The 19,020-nt window shown below is 40.3% G+C and overlaps 1 protein-coding gene across 3 annotated transcripts in view; it reads right to left on the bottom strand.

Annotated features, from left to right (window-relative positions):
* Positions 1-6,462: 6,462 nt before the first annotated feature.
* Positions 6,463-19,020, bottom strand: part of Sacs (sacsin molecular chaperone) — a 71,765-nt gene continuing 59,207 nt past the window's right edge. For all 3 annotated transcript variants that reach the window (XM_051195567.1, XM_051195568.1, XM_051195569.1), the window contains one exon: positions 6,463-18,830. In XM_051195567.1, the coding sequence (XP_051051524.1) occupies positions 7,273-18,830 (11,558 nt within the window). In that variant the 3' untranslated portion in view covers positions 6,463-7,272. The remainder of the gene's footprint in view (positions 18,831-19,020) is intronic.

Here is a 19,020-nt window from a genome sequence, read left to right on the forward strand (position 1 = left end):
CAGAGGGCTGGAGTCCAGATTCCCAGAACCCACGAAAGGGCAGGTGGGTGTGGCCATCCGCCTGTAACACCGGCCTTGGAATGCAAAGGCAGAATGCCCAGAGCAAGCTGGCTAGTGAGCCTAGCCCTACCAGTGAGCTCTGGGTTTGACTGAGAGACCCTGCCTCAAATAAATACAATGGTAGAGCAATCAAGGAAGATTCCTGACATAAAAACCTTGAGCCTGTACAGGCAGATGCATATGTACTAGTGTGTATACTCTCTCTCTCTCTCTCTCTCTCTCTCTCTCTCTCACACACACACACACACACACACACACACACACGTGCACACATACACACATACACAGAGAAAGAAAAAAATAAAAGGTATGAATAAAATGTTTAACTTTTTGTGCTCCTTGGCTTTATAGACTCATATTGGAAGATTTTGTTCATAGAGTGCATTCTCCAGAATGATAAGTACTGATAAGTTAGGACCAAAATCTTCAGATGGACCCTAACATAAAATTATAGATACTTGTAATTAAATTTTTCTCACATTCAAGAACACACCTATGCTTATAAAGGCTACTACTTGGTCCTGAGTTTCTTATTGCCAACTTGACACAAGGTAAGTTATCTTAGAGGACAGAATCAAACCTGAGAAAATCCTTACATAAGATTGCCCTAGGGCAGACAGATTTTAAGAGACAGAGATTAGAGTTTGCTATGAGACTGAAAGAACATATGAGTTTGAGAGAGATTCATGGAGAGGAAAGGAAAGGGAGAAATGGTGTAATTATAATCTCAAAGGTAAAAAATATTGGCTTGTAGGCAAGCCTAGAGAGCATTTTTAAGTTAGTAACTGATGGGGGAGGGCCTAGCCCACTGTGGATGATGCCAGCCATTTACCGGTGGTCCTGGGTGTTGTCAGCCCTTCACAGGTGGACCTGGGTTGTCTAAGAAAGAAATCTGAGCAAGTCATGGAAAGTAAACCAATAAGCACCGCTCTTAAATGGTCTCTGCTTCAGTTCCTGCCTCCAGGTTTCTGACTGGAGTTCCTGCCCCGACTTCCTTCCCTTCATGATAGACTGTGATGGGGACATGTGAGCGGAAATAAACTCTCCCCTCTACGAGTTGTTTGTCTTTGGTCATGGTGTTTCACCACAAGCCATTGGTGAAGCTGCAGCCTCGGTTGCAGCATAAGTCCTGGGGTCATAGGAGGAAGTTGAGGTTTGGTACCACATGGCAGGGTCAGGAATCCTGAGGAGAGCCCAGCAGAAGCTCCTGACGGTACAGCTAGCTCAAGTGAAGCAGAGAGCCCAGACTTTTGGAGACGCCAGTACAATGAGACAGCCACCAAAGACAGCAACATACGTGGAGTGGAGCTCAGCTGAGCAGAGAAGACAAGTGACATGTGCTGTGGATGGCACAGCCAAGAAGACGGTTGCACAGGCAGTGGTTTCATAGCCTAATGAACACAACAGGATTCAGGGTCCACTTCCCATTGCATCCTGTGAAATGGACAGTAAGACTGGCCCCTATAGGCTCATATATTCCAATGCATGATCATGAGAATAGCACCACCTGAGAGGGATTAGGTGTGGCCTTGTTGGAAGAAGTATATCTGTGGGGGTGGGCTTTAGGGTTTCAAATGCCCAAGCCAGGCCCAATGGCTCCCTCTTCCTGCTGCCTGTGGATGCAAATGTAGAACCCTTGGCTACTTCTCCAGCATCATGTCTGTTTGCATAGCGTCAACTTCCTGTGTAACCCGAATTAATAAAAGACCCAGAGACTGATATTGGGGTTCACAATTCAAGCTGAATATCATAAAAGCAAAGTAGCCAGCCACTAGCTTCTTACCTCTACCTCAGGCTGAATGGGCTGATCCTGTCTCCACCAGCTCTCACCAAACCTCAGACTGTAACCTTTCCTCAGTGTGGCTGGAGACTGGATGCTCTACTGAATACTGAAGACTTGCTTCTATCTTTTATATCCCTCTAGTGCTGGAATTAATGGTGTATGATCTGTTACTCTATTAGACTGATTCAATCTCATGTATCCCTGGGTGGTTTTGAACTCAGAGAGATTTTTCTACCTCTTAATCATGAGTCCTAGGATTAAAGGTGTGCACCACCACCTCCTAGCTTGTGGTTGCTGGGCTTAAAGGTGTGTGCTTGGCTTCTATAGCATGTGGATAACTTGGTTTTCTGAATCCTCAAGCAAGCTTTAATAAATCATATATATCACTACATTCTTACCATGATGATGATGGACTAAACCTCTGAAACTGTAAACCAGCTCCAATTAAATTTCCCTTTAAAAGAGTGTCTGTGGTCATGGTGTCTCTTCACAGCAATAGAACCCGAAGACAGAAGTCATTGACTAAGACAGACACACACTGTTTTCTGAAAGCTGCCATGTTCTTATGGTAGGGCAGAGCCATGATGACTGAGCTCTCCCCTCAGTTCACCCACAGCTGTCTTGGGGAACAGCAAATGAAGGTAGAAGTCTAACGTATGGTATGGTTTTCAGTGCATCTGTTTTGTGTGGGTGTTGTCCCTTCCCTGATTTAAAATAACAGTGGTTCTAGACTGGCTTCAGCCACCTGCTACATGTTTTAAATTTCACTATCTACATTCTTATAGCTTGGAACACAATTAACTTTGCATCAAATACAAGTCAACCATTTAAATAGTGTGAGCACTGCATATGAAAAGCATACTGTTAATGGTGGAGTAGAGCACAAGCTCATTTCTAGCTTCTTAGAGGCTATGTATCCCCTTCCCCCTCATGGTCTTTGGCCATCAGTCTGTGAGGACAAAGGGGCAGAAGGGGCAACAGAGAGCTTTGGGACATGAGTGGAAATAGTCTTCTGGGAGATAGGTTCAGCAAGACAGATCAACTTTATTCCAGAGTGAGGGGAGAAATAAAGAATGAGGACAGAGGCTGGGGCATCACTTAATTTGCATTAAACAGCATGCTCCTATCATAGAGCTCCTAGTAAAAGTCTAGTTAGCACATGGACAGCAGAGGGAAATCTCTAGTGTCAAGGGTCACACTAGAGATAAGTTAGGCAATCCAGGCCTAGAGACATTCTCCAAATAAGGGCAAATAGAAAGCAGTAAATTTCGCTGGGGAGGGAGTCCTCCAGGTTACCAAGCTTGCAGAAAGCTGCCTTGGCATGGTAGACTGCAACCTCTAACCAGCAGGGCCATACAACAATGGCTTTGAATTCAGAGAAGGTAAGAAAGGGCACCATTTCCTGAACCTGTTCCAGACAGGGTTTTTCTGTGTAACAGCCCTGACTGTCCTGGAACTTTGTAGACCATGCTGGCCTCGAACTCATGGAGATCCAGTTGTTTCTGCCTCTCTAGTGCTGGGATTAAAGATGTGTGTCACCACTGCCCATCTCCACTATTCCCTAATTACACTCATGATCTTTAAATAAAAGTTAACTAATTTGGCTTTAGAAAGTATGTTTATTTTTTGTAATGTTACTAGGTAAATCATGCCAGGCTTTGGTCTGACTAAGACAGCCAGACTGGAATGGCCTCACCATATCACCAGGCCTAACACCAGGGACATTTACAATGTGCTTGGGGGTGGGGGGGGTGGGGGGGGTGGTGGTGGTGGTGGTGTCTGTGTGATAGCTAATCTTGGTTGTCAACCAGATTACATTTGGAAGCAACTAAAACTCAAACAGCTGGGTACATTCGTGGAGGATTTTTCTTGGATTATTTGAGGTGGAAGACCCTCCCTCAATTGCAATCATTTGTGGTGAGGAGACTCACCCTAAATCTAGGCCACATCTTCTGGTGGTAGCCCACCTAAAAGGACACAGAAGGAAGCTTGTACTTTCTGTCTGCTTACCCTCACACTCATTAGTATGCATATCTATCCTGACCCATCCATTCCTTTGCTGGGATTCCAGTGTGGACTCAACACTGGCAGCTCTCTGAGACTTTTAAGCCATCCAGTCTCAGGGACTGAACAACTACTAGATCACTGACCTTTCCACCAGGAGACAGCCACTGTTGAACTACTCACACCACAGCCTGTAAGCCACTCTAATAAATCCCTAATATACAGGTATATAGGTTCTGGTTTGTTTGTTTTGTAAATGAAGTATAACCTTAAGTCATATTAAGACAAATGAGCAACAAGTTTAGAAATGAAAGTGTTGAGAAATTCTATCTGGAGCATGTGCTTCAGCTTCTCCTCAGCTCTTCCAGCATTTAGATGGATCATTAGATTCTAGACTTCTGTCCAGTCACCAGGCAATGCCAGGCAGTGAATCTCCTCATACACACACTACTGGTTCTGACCGATACATGATAAATAGAAGGTACCATGACTACTGCCATTTTCTACGGGAGCTACAGACATACCATGGGGTGGTATAAGATTTAAAAAGCACTGCTTATGAGTGGCACTGATGGAATGTCACCTATCCCCAAGTCAACTAAACATTTCACTGAATACTTCTTGGGCTCAACATCCTTGCTCTCCTCCCTGCTGTATTGAATACAATGTTCCAGCTTGCCTGTTTCAGCCAGGACACCCATCCTTGCTGGATGCCCTGTCTCATCCCCAGTGAAGGCATTACTCCTACCCCATCTTAACCAAGAGCTACTCAGGGGCACCTGCTTCCAGTATTCAGTTTCCATTATCATAAAAACAACAAGAAGCAAATAGGTTCTTAAACACTTAAGATAGTAAAATATATAAATTTATTCAGGGCAGAAATTCTTTATTCTCAATTTCAAACTTTTAAAAATATCTGGAGGGAAAAAGACTTTTCAAATGTACTTGCTGCTGTAGTGGCTGCTATCAAGTTGGTATTGAAACCTGATCTCAATTCTGCGAGGCTATTTATAAAGACTTTGTAGTCAAGGTAGGGTGGATATTCACAAGCTTACTGCAGAGGATTTCAGGGTGTTGTCAAAGCCTGTGAAGATGTTTCATTAAAAGTATACATGATTTCATAGGCCTAGAGAGATAACTCAGCAGTTAAGAGACCTGGCTGCTCTTCTGACAGACCTGGGTTCAATTCCCAGTAGCAAAATGGTGCCTTATAATCACCTGTAATTCCAGTTTCATGGAGTCTGATTCTTCCAGCCTCCATGGGTGCTGCACATATGTATATGGTGCATAAACATACATGCAAGTAAAACGCCCATACACATAAAATAGTAAAATAAATTAGAAATAAATCTAAAAATTAAACAAACAACCTAACATGCTCTCAGATTAGTTCACCAAAGTGAAAATCTGAATCACATCTGAATCCAATACCTGAGTCCTGAGTTGCTTGGTTTGATTTCAACTAGATCAACTATCACAAAGGCCAGACAGTTTTCTGTGTAATTTTAGTGTTGAAAGTTCTAAGTACTGAATTTAAGAATCAAAATAACACATACCTTTTAAGAAACACAGAATTGGGTAGCAATACAACTGAAAGGTTAGCCCTCAATCACTTACCTTCAAAAATCTGATGCCTGAGATTGAACCAGCCCCAAATAGTGCTGCCCTAAGATACAGGAATTGTCAAGAAATGCTAGATATGGTGCAGTTATTTTCAAACCCACCCCAACAGATGTATCAACTAATTCTGTTCTCTACAGAGGAGAAGCGAGCACTTAACTAAATCAGTAAACACCTAGTAAGGCTGCAATACATTACGTACTTTCTATCAGTTAACCACAAGAAAACCTAACATCTTAGCATGAAACATACAGGACAATGCTACACCAAAACTCAAAATGTGGTAAACACTAAGCTTGATTTCCAACAAACTGTATTTCTCAAATCACCTGAGGCTGCAGAGATGTTAGTAGTCATGAGCACTGATTGCCCTACCAGAGGACCCAGAATCAGTTCCTAGCACCCACACAGTGGCTAACAGTCATTTCTAACTCCTGTCTCAGAAGATCTGATGCCTTCTTCTGGACTCTGAGGGCACTGCATTCAGGTGATACACAGACACATGCAAAACACCCATAAACATAAAATCTCAAAACAAAAATTTTAAAACGACAAATCAAAATGATTTTCTATATACATTTTCTTTATTAAAATTATGGCATTTAATATTAACAGCAGAAAATATTCATGATTCACATCCAGAAGCAATTAACATTCCTTATTACAAATGAAGTAAAAAAAAAATTCTAACATGTAAGCCCTTAATTGCCTAAAATATATTTAAGCATCATTTACAGCCAGTGCACTTATATAAGTTATTATTTCCTTTCTTTGATTATGCAAAAGAATATGTTGAATATGTATGCCAGGAGTTTTGAATATCATGAAAATTAAATGTCAGTTCGCTGTCATTCATGGGGGACAGCACACACTGATAATTCCCTTTGTAAACTACTGCATATCGCCTCAACAATTTGAGCCAAGTTTTATGTACTTAAAAGTAAAAATTTTAAAATCCCCACTAAATGCCATATTGAAAGACAGTTTTTTTTCCCCCACTGAAGCACCTTTAGACAACAAAAGATTGTATCCTGTTCAGTCACACTGTACAAATTATGACATTTGTGGAAAATATGTACACAACACATAATGCTAATATTCTATTGATAAATGTCATGTTGATAAGCAGTTTTAGAAACAATATCTGGTAGCAGGAACCAGCACTCTGAGATTTTCATAAGTTATATCTTCATGAATCAGGAAACTTGCAAACACAAAGTATAAAAAAATCAAATTAAAGATGTAAAGTGCACCCAGTGCACTTCAAGGACCATCTTCATACTCTTAGTCAAGTACTAGTCAGGGTTAAATACTGTACCATTTTAACATGTACAACTTAAGATGTGAAACTGCAACACATTCACAATCAGATCCAGCTGATAAGAAAAACATTGCCTTTAAAAGTGTCCACTTAGAAAGTGATAAGCCCCAAAGACCTAGTTCCCCTCATATGTCCAAATCAGTATGTCCAGTGTTTCCTTAACTACTTCAAAAACATGTTTAAAAAACATAAAATTAACCCTCTCCTAACCAGAGACGTGTAGATGCATATCTAACAGACTGCTAAGCTTTGGTTACATAAAGTGCAGTTCAATAATGTGCCACCCATCTGTTCAAACACACCTAGGAACTATGCAGTTCACTGCCATCCTTGAACCAGTCGTACAGCTTCAAATGTTTCCAGCACACTCCAGTGTGTGCTTCACAGTTCCCAGATAGTGGCAATGAAGCTGAATGGAGTACATAATTCGTATTTGTGCTATAACACATTCAAGATACGGCTCTGCTTTTTTCTTTAAATACTTTCATCCCTTCTGTTGTATAAAATTTTCAAGTTTTATGATGATACAGGCTGTACATTCCATCACCCTCATGGCAACCTCAGACGTGAACCTGTCATTGGGGATCTGTGGGAAAGGAAGCAAATCGGGATATCTAGTTTTTAAGCTATCTACGCCATAAGCTTCCAATGTGTGCACATCATTTGTCAGTCCTTCCAGCTGTTGACTGTACTCCTCTATCTTCTGTGCAAGTGCCGCTGGCTTTACATCTTTATCAGATTTCCCCCTGACAGCATAGTCTGCTGCGATCAAAGCTAACTTGGTGGAGAGGTAGCACTTGAAGCAAACCCATTCATTGGCATTCTTGTGAAGGTCATTCCTGGCAGCTGAGAAGTTCGCTCTGGCTTGTCTTAGCCATCTCCGGGCTTCCACTGGGTTGCCCACAGACTTGAAGGTGGGAGGGACAAAGAACCTTTGAGAGTATGCCTGTCCGGCAGAAGGAGGGCATTTTTCTTTACTTTGCTGTTGCCTTTCAGATTTATGGCTTGTGGCTTCTTGATTCCATGAAGTATAAAATCTTTGAAATGAGTACTTGTCTGATTGAAATCGGGACGCAGAGGTTGAAAAGGTTCTTCTTGAAGTCCTTTCTGCATTTTGATCTAGAAAAGCCTGTTTTTCTAATCTGCTGATTTCATTCTGCAGATGTTTGAAAACTTCATTAGCAATGTCATGATTCTCTGGATTTTTGTCAGGGTGCCACTTCAAATACAACCGTCTAATGATCTTTTTTCGTTCTGATTCTGGAAGCTTCCAAGCTTGCTCTACCACTGATGTCACTTCTTTTAAGATTTCTGGTAAAGCATTCACCTTGAGCTTTTTGGGAGAGTGGTGTTTGGAAGAGGGAGACTTGTGGCTCTCTCTGCCAGAGAAATGAGGAGGGATGCTTCTCAGACCAGGAGTCTGGAATTCTGTGGGGCTTGTTGGTGTGGTGGGAGCACTGTCTCTGCTTTGAGAGCTTTCATCGGGCCTTGAGAACTTGTACAAATCAAGAGAGCTGACTATTTTATATTCACTGTAGCCAATATCAATCTGATAGATCTTTCCTAGGAAACTAGTATTGTCAGTATCTTCTCTTTCAACTTCTTGCACAATAATTGCATATGTGTATGTTGGCTGGTATGACCCATAAATATCACCACCTTCAGCATCCACAAGGTACCCAACATATTCTCCAGGATAAAAAACATTCATTGGATCCATAAGCAGAGTATAATGGATCTCAGCAGGTATTGGTGTGCCAGGCATGGGAAGTTCCAGTTTTGATGGCTCAGAAGAGTCATATTTTACCCCTAAGCTATCAAGTTTCTCGCTGATCCTATAAATGTCGTTGCATCCCAGCATAGCAATTAAATATGATGTGTCAGAAATCAAGTTGTCAGTTGCTGATTTAAGTGTCATTGCTAAGGCTAGCAGGAAGTTAATGTCTTTACTGTCTGAATGCTGGATGTACAGCAAGATGACTGCATTGCCAAATCGCTTCAGGAAAGCAAATGTTTCACTTCTGCTATGGGGAATAGGATTAAAACCTTTAACCCTTAAAGTTGTCTGAAGCTTTTCAAAACAGGACACTTTCAGTCCTTCTCTTAGAGCTTTGCACAGTCTGACTGCCTTTTCTTCATTGGCCAGGAAAGCATTATCATTTTCATGCTTCATGATTCTAATGAGGCCTGTGATGAACTGCTCTGAAGACAGGAGAAGCTGCAGTCTTCCCTGAAGGGAGCACAATGCTCCAAACTGGCACACTTTGGGGGTCTCTTCATCAAGCTGCTCTTCAAGTATACTGCTCAGCAGACGAGGTCGAAGTTTTTGAGGAAAAAGCATTATCAGCTTAGTGTGGAATCCATGGTCTTTCCCTAAGTAGCACTGGCTAAGATCAACTAGCATTTGCACACCGATATTGCCTTGGATTCTACTTTTATAGTGTGGTGCATCGTCAAACACCAAGATGCTTGACTTCACCAATCTACCATCCTGGCTTGGAAGGTACAGTGCAAGGTCCCGGGCATTCTCCAGATCACTCCTCACCTTGACTGAATCATTTTGCAGACTCTTGAATAGACCAGAAACCACTCTCTTAACTGTGCGCATTTCATTAGGATCTAACTGCTTTCCTTCAGAGTTTTTGAATATGCGGCTTAATACTTCAACATATTGCTTAGTAGAAATAATGTCTTCAGTGCCTAAATGTTTGAACAACTGATGAAATGTGCCAAGCTCTAGAGGCAGTTTGTACAAATAAGGTTTAAAATCAGCTTCATATTCTAAGTTTATAACTACTTCCTCAGGCTTCAGAAGTTTCCAGCCATCTTCGACCATCACAAAGGCAACACCTCGAAGCTGAAAACGGAACTCCCGTTTTTCTGCACTGAGAAATTCATATATGCTCCTTAAGACCTTTGCTCTAGTTTTTACCATTTCTTCATCCAAAGTTGTTATGTTGCATATGTTTCTGCAATTATTAATGACCTTATCAAGAGGGGGGTCCAAGTTAACATTAAGCATATTTAAAACTTGTTCAAGCTGTTCCTGTGGACCAAGGTCACTGCCTTCTTGTTCTTTGATGCTCAAGGGTGTGGCTTTCTCTGGAAGAATAGGGCAGGATGTCCACAGCAGCTGGAGCACATCACACTGCTTGAACTTTGGATTCACTTGTGCTCCATTGAACTTTATAAGAGGAAGTGTCCCATTTATCTCCTGGTACTGAGGGTGAAACCGAATGTATTCAGCTGGGGCCCGTTCAGGACACAAGAATGGTATTAAGGATAATTCCTTCAGAAAATTTCCAGATAACAAATCCATTCGTTCTTGGAATATGTGATGGAGAAGGATATCAACTGTATTTTGCAGTGTTTCTTTAGACCAGTTTTCAGTATTTGCCCTCACACTGATTTCTTTGGCAAACTGTAACAGCTGTTGCTGGGAAAGTATGTACTTTAGTCCAACATTTCTCAAGAATTCCACCCAGGATGTCATAAATGCAACTTGATTTTTAGGTTTTATTACTTGTTCCAATTTTTTAAAGAACTCTTTAGGAATAAACAATTTTTCAGGAAGCATAACTTCAAAAACTCTCACAGTTCTATCATAGAAATGCTTTGCTTGTTTTAGTCGATTGTTGGCATCATGGATAATCAATAAGCTTTCCAGTTTTTCAAAAAGTTGTTCCTTAATCTCTGACAGCTCCTCAATGTTTGACAATCTATTCTTCAGATAGATCAAGTGCTCTAATTTTGCATCATAAGAGAGATTTTCAATTTTCGGCAGAAGGTGTTTCAAATACACCTCCAGATCATCTACTGGCACACAGCCAAGCACCTCATACAGTTCTTTTAAATGTACCTTTTCTTCAAGAAATGCAGATGATGATGACTGTGTCCATTTTTCCACTTCAGCTGAAGGGATACTTTTGGTAAGCACATAGCATGTTCCAAATTTTGCAATACTCATATAGCGGCCACTGATAGATTTGTAGCATGGAAGGGACTTTAAAACTTTTATGTCATCTTGGGACATCAAGTTACTCAAATTACAGTTGAAATACATCAAAAGTGCTTCAAAGTCATTTTCTACTAGTTTTTCGGTCCTAAATGTTGACGTTTGAACCATGTAATGCAGAGCCTTCAAGATGCTTGTGGGGCTATCTATGTTTGCTGTGTGACATGACAACAGAGGAACTAACACACTGTCTTTTGAGCAGATTTTGTTCAAAGCAAGCTGAATACAGCCAGCTTTCATTAGAGCATGAAACACCTTATCGCTCTGAGCATTTGGGAAAACGGCAATATGCATAAGGCTCAGGGGAATCAGCACATCCCCTTCAGGAACCACAAGCTGACTGGATGACACAGTGAACTTTGTTCCTGGAAGCAATGCCCAGTCTTTGAGGATGTCAACTATGACATCAAATGCTGGTTTTGGCTCTTCCTGATCTTCTGTCACACTTACCGATTCACTGATAAAATGCCAAGCATTCTTAAGCCAAGATTCACTGGCAAAATTGTCTCTCCATTTTGTACAGTTTTTGGTCTTATATTCACGAGGCAACACAGAAGAGAGTAAGTCAGCAAAACTGGAAATGTCAAACACTTTTGCAACTTTGCAGTTCAACAAAACACTACTGTATTTCAAGTATAAGGTGTTCATAAACAAGTCTTTACGTGATGGAATTAATTCATGGTATGTTGTTAGAAATTTGGGTCGTTTACCATCAAAAATCTGTAAAACACTGTCCAGTGTGATGAGCAGGGGCAATCCCTCAACTTCAAACTCATTTTCTTCGGCATCTTTAAAACAATAATCAACTAAAAGTTTTAAACTATGAAAAAGTTTTAGGTTAGTTTGCTGAAGACGACAAGGCAGCTTCCCAATATGGCAGTTAGTATCGGGAGAAGAGAAAGTCATTAAGAAGGACCTAACATCAGCTGGAGTCACATAGCTAACGGGAATATCTGCATCTATGAGGCAGTGGTAAAGATTAGCAGTTTCATCACAGTTATAAACCAAGTTGAAACCAATTTCTAAAAGCAGGTGCTTTAGCCTGTAGACATTCTCTGCAACTGTTTTTCGAGTTGTGATGTTATAATCTGCATTTTTAAGGTGCTGTAATTCATCCTGTAGCAAGTTATCAAAAAATGGTCTGGTTTTATTCAAAGTGGACATATTGATCCAAGTAATTATGACTGCAGAGTGCAAATCAGAGCCATCAATATTTGGAGCACGAACAACAGGTAAAAGACGTTTCATGTCTTCATGAATGCAACTGTACAGTGCCTTTACTAAGCAATATAAATCTGGCTGCAAATCAAGCCTGTTAACTGGGAAGAAGGACAGGAACTTCTTTAATGTGTCCTTTACAACATGAACAGGTGTGTTCTGTAGAACTGATAATGTTGGATCAGAACCAGGGAAATACCGTTTTTTTAACTGGATTAGTAATTCAACATAAGCAGGTGCTATTAATGCTGTCATTAAACTATTATTCCAGTCACTTCTAACACCAACCCCATTATCATCACGCCACAAGTTTCTTCTGGCTGAATCTAGAGCAAAGTGGCCATTCACATGAAAAGGCAGTCCAGTCTCCAAAGAGAGAGGCAGAAAGCAGAAGGCCCTGTGAGGCTTTTTATAGTTGTGAGTAATGCAGGCAGCTACTCCACCACGTGGGAAAAGGGTGATATCTTGGTTCTTGTGAGCTGATATAACACTCTTGGATACTTTGTCCATACTTGAAAATCCTGATCTATTGCAGATCAGCCATGTGGTCAGATTTCCTTCAGAATCCTCAGTATCCATAGTGTAGGTTATCTGTTGAACTGGTATGTCCTTGAGCTGCCTTTTTTTAGTAACACTATCAATTACAGATGCATGGAATTGCTTTCTTTTCAATCGGTCTCCATCCGTGATCTTGCCTTTTACTGAATACAGTACATTCAAACCTCCTGTGGCCTTATCTATTTCACAAATAGATATTTTTTCCATGTGATTGAGAAACATAAGAAGTTCTGCCCCATCAGAGCGCAATTTGTCCAAAAGATTCTGAACCATTCTGTCTGATGATGGAACTGAGGAAATTTCTGAAACTTGTGCCATTTCTGCATTACGCAGAGGAAATCTAAACATTGTACAATTGTCCAGTTTAAAGTGATTTCCCAAGTAAAGGTCCAGAACATCTGAGAACTGGGTTCTAAAGTCTGCATCCAAGTCTCTAAACATGCGTCCAGGACTAACCGATGTGGCTCCTGGTGCATATCTGGCATGGGGATCAAAAATACACAGGATATCATTGCCAGAAATAAAAGAAGGGCAGTCTGTAATGTGATACACAGAATTGAACCCAATTCCATACTGTCCTGTTTTACAAGGATTTCCTTCTTTGGTGCCTTTCCCAAGATTCTGAATTCCTCTTACATCATCTTCTGTAAATGGCTGGTTGTTGTACACACACAGTGCTGGCCCTTGCAGTGGGGCCCACTTATCATCAAATATTCGGTCAACAGGATGCTGTCTGGGATCAAACACAAAACAGATTTCTGTGGCCTTTGCATCATCAGCATTTTGAAGCAGCTCTTTCAGCATTTCCTTTTCTGAAGGATAGGCATTGAGTATGCTCTTAATTCTGCTGGTCAGTTTTTCTTTCTGCCCAAATTCTGTGCCTAGAGCTGTGAAGCAGACGTTGGATGCATATCTTTCTAAGGCTTTGTGTCTCTTTGGTATTGCTCCCAGTTTCACTGCTACTTCCCGGGGTATGTCAGCATGGCAATACTTAACAGTAGAATCCTTTACTTTTATCCAAGGACAGTCATTGTAGCATAATGACTTAGCAGGAAGAAGCAGGAGATTGGTATCTGGCAGTAATATTTTGCCATAATTTTTCTCACAGAATTCTTGTCTCTTTTCTCTAATGAGACTCCAAATTCCTTCACTGATTATTCGCCGGCAAAGCTGAAAATTCTCTTCTGTTATTTGTTTTTTTCCTCTTTCTTGATCAATAGTCTCTAAAACTAGGGCAAAATCTTCAACTGTAAATGACTGCCGCACACCCACACTTTCAAAAAGTTCACGGAAATTATTTTTATACTTGTTTGGTAACTGATAAAGGTATGGTGCTGCTTCAAAATTCAAATGAAAAGAAACTTTTTCTGACTCAACATACACATTCTCAACCAGAATGAAACGAAATGGTTTTAGCTTTTCAATAATTGCTGCCTTGGCCATTTCATTCTGCATCATTGCTTCATGGAGGTACTTGTAGCAAGCATTGGTGATATTTTCCTGATACAATGTAATGCCATCATCCACTGACTTTGCAACTTGCTTCAACTGGTTTATTACCAGATCAACTGTTGGCTTCTTTAGTAAACCCAAAAACTCTTTAACAGCTAATGATATTGAACCACAGCCTCTAAAAGAATGGGAATTTTCATTGAGAATTGGTTGCAAAAGACAGACTATATCTTGATGTTCAGCTGTGTAAAGGTCAGTTGCTGCAAACATGGTTTCAGGCTTAAAACTGTTCCCTTTCCATTCTAAGGAAAAACCTGCTGGCTTTGTTAGAAATGGAAGGAAGGGAATTGTTTGGTATTTTGCAGCAAAATCCTTTGCTCTAGGATCCCTTATTTTTAGCTTCTCATCAATAAGGCTTAGTAGAATACTACTCCTTAGACAGGCAGCAGCATGGTCACTTTTATTAATCTCAGCTACTGACTCTGCACGCTCTAGCATGTCATCCCACAAAATATCATCTTTTGCCATGCCTAAGTGAACTAGCTTAATCAAAATAATAGGATTGAGGTAATCCTGTGTAGAGCCATAAGGGAACCTCCCATCTTTAGTATCAAATAACTTTGCAACTCGTCCTTCTGGGTGGATCAATCTTGATGGCAAAACCAATGGATGGCCCTCCAATGAGCAAGGAACACATGGTGTAACACGAAGAATTCCTGAGAATTCATCAAGTTTCTCATTTAGGACAAAATTCATTAGAGGATCTCTCAGTTCTGCTTCAATTTCCTGAATATTAGGAAAAAAGACTTCTGAAAAAAACTGTTTCTCTGAAAATGTATTTTCAAGCAGTATCTGTTTGCAGCCAGCCTCCTCAAATCCTGCCTTTACTGATGAAGGAAGCTCAACAGCACAGAGGTTTTTGGAGCCTGTTTTCTTGAGGTACTTCAGAAATATCTTGAAGGCTGCTGAACCAACATCTTTCCTTTGAAGTATAGAGTCATCTAGAAATCTCACATTCTTCATGGAAACCCAAGTAGAGCCATCAGAGAAGACTCTGGTCAACTCCTTTCCCTTCCCATGAGCTATATCTTCATAAAATCCTTGACAAATCACAGAGAAGTCATCATGAACTAGATCAGGATCAGGCCACACAGCATAGTAAATATAATCAGTTAGCTCACCACTAGTGGCTAGGTCCCGTAAGACACTGAGTGCTTGTAAGTAAGCTTTCACAATGACATGCCTCATGAATGTGGTATTCCATCGCCCTTTTGTGTCTGTCTTCCAGATTTCTTTCCTATTTGAAGTAACAGCAAAGCACCCATTGATGTGAATTGGCAACCCTGTTTTTATTCGTAGAGGTAAATAGCAAAACACCTCTCCTATGTGTGGCTTCACAGTCCACCTCTGCTCCTGGGTTTCATGCAAAAGAACACCTACTGCCCCACAAGGAACCAGCCCTAGTCTTTTTCCACTTTCATTCAAGGAAAACTTGAGAGCCTCTCCTGTATCCATGCAGGTGCATATAAGCCATGTGGTGCAATCTACTGTCTTTTGTGGCAACTCATCTGATGGCTTTTTTGATTGGCCAGACTTAGCCATTTCAAAGAGAGTAGTTGGGTCATCATCTGGACCTCGAAACAGTGGTGACTGTAAGTCAGCAATCCTCTTAAACACATGGTGAAATTCTTCAACTGTGATCTGAAGAATGCAAGATGACTTTGGCACATCGGTGGGAAACTTCTTGCTACTGTTGCTACAAGTTTTCATGAGTTTAGCAGCTTCTTTTAAAACACTCACAACTGGTGTACTCAGTGCTTTGGAGGGGCAGGCTTTTTTCTTAATTATTATTGTGTCTTGTGCTAAGCTAGGGTTGCTTTCTTCTATCTTCAAGTATTTCAAATACATTGAGTTTACACTCTGAGTGAAAATGATAAGTCTGTGCCCACAAAGGCTAAATTCATCCACTAGGGAGTAAATATCTGCTGTGTTGTAACAGGTACTGCTAACTTCACTTACTTTTGCTTCCTGTTGTGTTCTAAAGGCCAGTCGGAAAAGAGTCCCATTATAGCTGTAAGGGGCTTCTACAGCCAAGGGTAACTGACAGCCAAATACATCTATAAATGGTTTGAATTGATTTGGAAATTTTCTAAGTCTTTTCTGCTGTTTACTCCAATTAATTTTGATTCCAGGATTAGATCTATCTTTTATGTGTTTACTGATATGATTTATGTTTGGATCAAACATAATCATAAATTCCCGGCTCATAATGATGGGAATGTCAGTAATGTGGTACACCGAATTAAATCCAAGACCAAACTTTCCAACTTTATCAACTTCTGCCCTTTTTAAAGATTCTCCTAACCTGGTTATGTTTATGAAATCTGAATCTGAGAATTCAGAATTGTTGTATGACCACAAAGCAGGTCCATGGCAAGCTGCCATCCCTGGGTCTAGCAGATTCTCCCTGATGTCCATATTTCTTCTCATATCAATCATGAAACTGCATTCTGTAGCATTTGCATCATCAGCATTTTGAAGTAGCTCTTTAAAAATATCTGACACAGAAGGATATTCTTCCAAAATATTTTTAATCCTTACAGTAAGAGGCTCTCTTTGTCCTGACTGCTCAAACCCCATGTTTTCAGGGTTGATCAGTCTTGTACTAAGGCAGGGAACTTTTAGCCACTCTGCAGTTTTCATAGGTATGTCTTCATGTACCAAAATGATTGGTTCCACTGAATCTTCAAGTAAGTCATTGAGGTCATCAACTTTGATGTCACAATAACAGCATTCATGAATTGGCTTCATGACAAGTTTGGAAGGATTTTTGCTATGATAAATAGGAACTGGTGTATTAGGGCTTGCTGGAATTTGGTTGCTATACAGCCATCGCATAATATTCAACATAAGATGAAGATTTTGTTTACTTTCTTGTTCACTTAACTCCTGTTCACTTGTGAGATAAACCTTCTGAATGACCATAGAAATATGATCTGATGTCAGCTCTTCTATTGAGCCACAGGTCTTAAACAGCTGGTGGAATTTTGCCATGGTTTTAGGCACATTATATAAATAAGGCTGAAGATCCAGATCATGGATTGGTTTTATCACAGCCTGGGCAAGAGGACAAAAGTTTTTGCCAGTCCAAACCCATGGAAATTTCAAGGCTTTAAAAGAATCCTTTCCTTCATTCAGATGATCATGCATAAACCCATAAATTTCAAGCAAAATATGTTGGAACTGATAGTAATCTTCATCGCTAAAGGTTTTTGAAGAATACCAGTCAACAACAATCTTGAAGTGTTTTAAGACAGCACTGATGCTAGGATTTGTGAAGATGCCGAGAGCCTTCTCCAAGTTTACATGGACACTTTCAACAAGAGGAAGTGAGGAGCCCACAAGAATTGCATGTGTTGCATCACACATATCTGGAGGTGCACAAAGACTACAGAGATCACCTTTCCAGTCTAAGGAACTTGGATAATTTGGAGGCCTCTCCTTGTAGGCTGGAACCCATCTTATTTTCTTCAACATCATCTTCCCTTCAGAAGACTGTAGAAGTGCATGGTTTTTACTCAAGACTAGCAAGAGTGTTTTGGCTTTCTTCAGGAGATCATCCTGATTCTGACAGGAACTGACCTGCAAAGCTTCAATTGTTTTTGCCACTTGCACAATATCTTTCTCTTTCAGGCTGGCTTCATTTTTTAAACCAATCTGTCTCAGAGAGTGAAGAATATCTGGTGAGGTAAAAGTTGCAGGTGGGAAACAGGCTTCTTCCTCACTATAAAAGAGATCCTTTAATATTTCTATATCAGGATCAAAAAGTTCACTGGCTGCTACCACACGCTCCTGTGACATCTGAATGAATTTTAGTGGCATCAACCAATCAAGCACATTTGGATTCTCATTTTTAAGAGAGGATAGATTCTCAAGGATCCAGAGCATAAGATATGTTACCTCTTCCTGTGTATAAAACACATTTTCAATATCTTTTAAAATGAACTTTAAACAGCTTGTAGTCTTTAATTTTTCGACTTTTAACATGTTTGCCAAACGAATGGTAGCTTCATCACTACTATCTATTACTGAAAGAGACAGTCGCAGATCTGCTGGAAGTTTGGCAGTATGATCCAAAACTTTACATCCTTTTAACTTAGTGTAAGAGGAAATCCCTAGATCACATGAGTGATTAATTCTTTTGAATATTGTCAATTCTTGAATTATTCTTTTCTCTTTTTCACTGGTATCAGTTAAGCTGGCCAGAAACTTCCTTAGAGCGTCTTTGTGGGCTGGAAGTAATGATGCTATTTGGTTACATAACTTCTGCAGTGGCATCTTCTCCATTATCTGCAAAATAGCACTTGGTAGTGGCGAATGAATGTATTTTTTAACAAGTGGATGCTGAATAGAGGTATCTAACTTTTTCAGTACAATCCCCCCGAGTTTTTGTATAATATCTGCTAAGAATTCTGGAAGCTGAGCTTCAGTTTTATCATCTAAAATGACTACTGATGGGATCCTGAGTCTAATGAGTTCCACACACTTCTGATCTTCATCTAGTATAGTTCTGGGGATAAGTGGCATCTCATCAAATAAAGTCAAATCCTCTGAAAAATGTATATAGAGATTCTTCCAAACCATTTTAAGCCATGAAATGGATGGGTGGTGTTTGTCTTCACTGAATGGATACCATTGAACCACCAACTCTCTGCCAGGCCAGAATGTATTCATTACTTCTTTAATAAGACGTGCAAATCGCTCTGGATTTAGAAGCTGCAGCTGAGTGCACGGTCTTCCTGTAAATCACACACACAAATGTTATGCACAATTCTACTTTAAACTGCTCTGACCTCACATTTAAGATGACACTAGAAAGCTGCTTTAAGAAAATACAAAAATTCAGTATAATTAATTTAAAAATAATAATAGTCTACACAGAAAATAACACTTACAATAATCTCTAAAATAAGTCATTTTCTCCACAAA

This window comes from Phodopus roborovskii, unplaced genomic scaffold (genome assembly GCF_943737965.1).
Source record: "Phodopus roborovskii unplaced genomic scaffold, PHOROB, whole genome shotgun sequence".
Taxonomy (NCBI): Eukaryota; Metazoa; Chordata; class Mammalia; order Rodentia; family Cricetidae; genus Phodopus; species Phodopus roborovskii.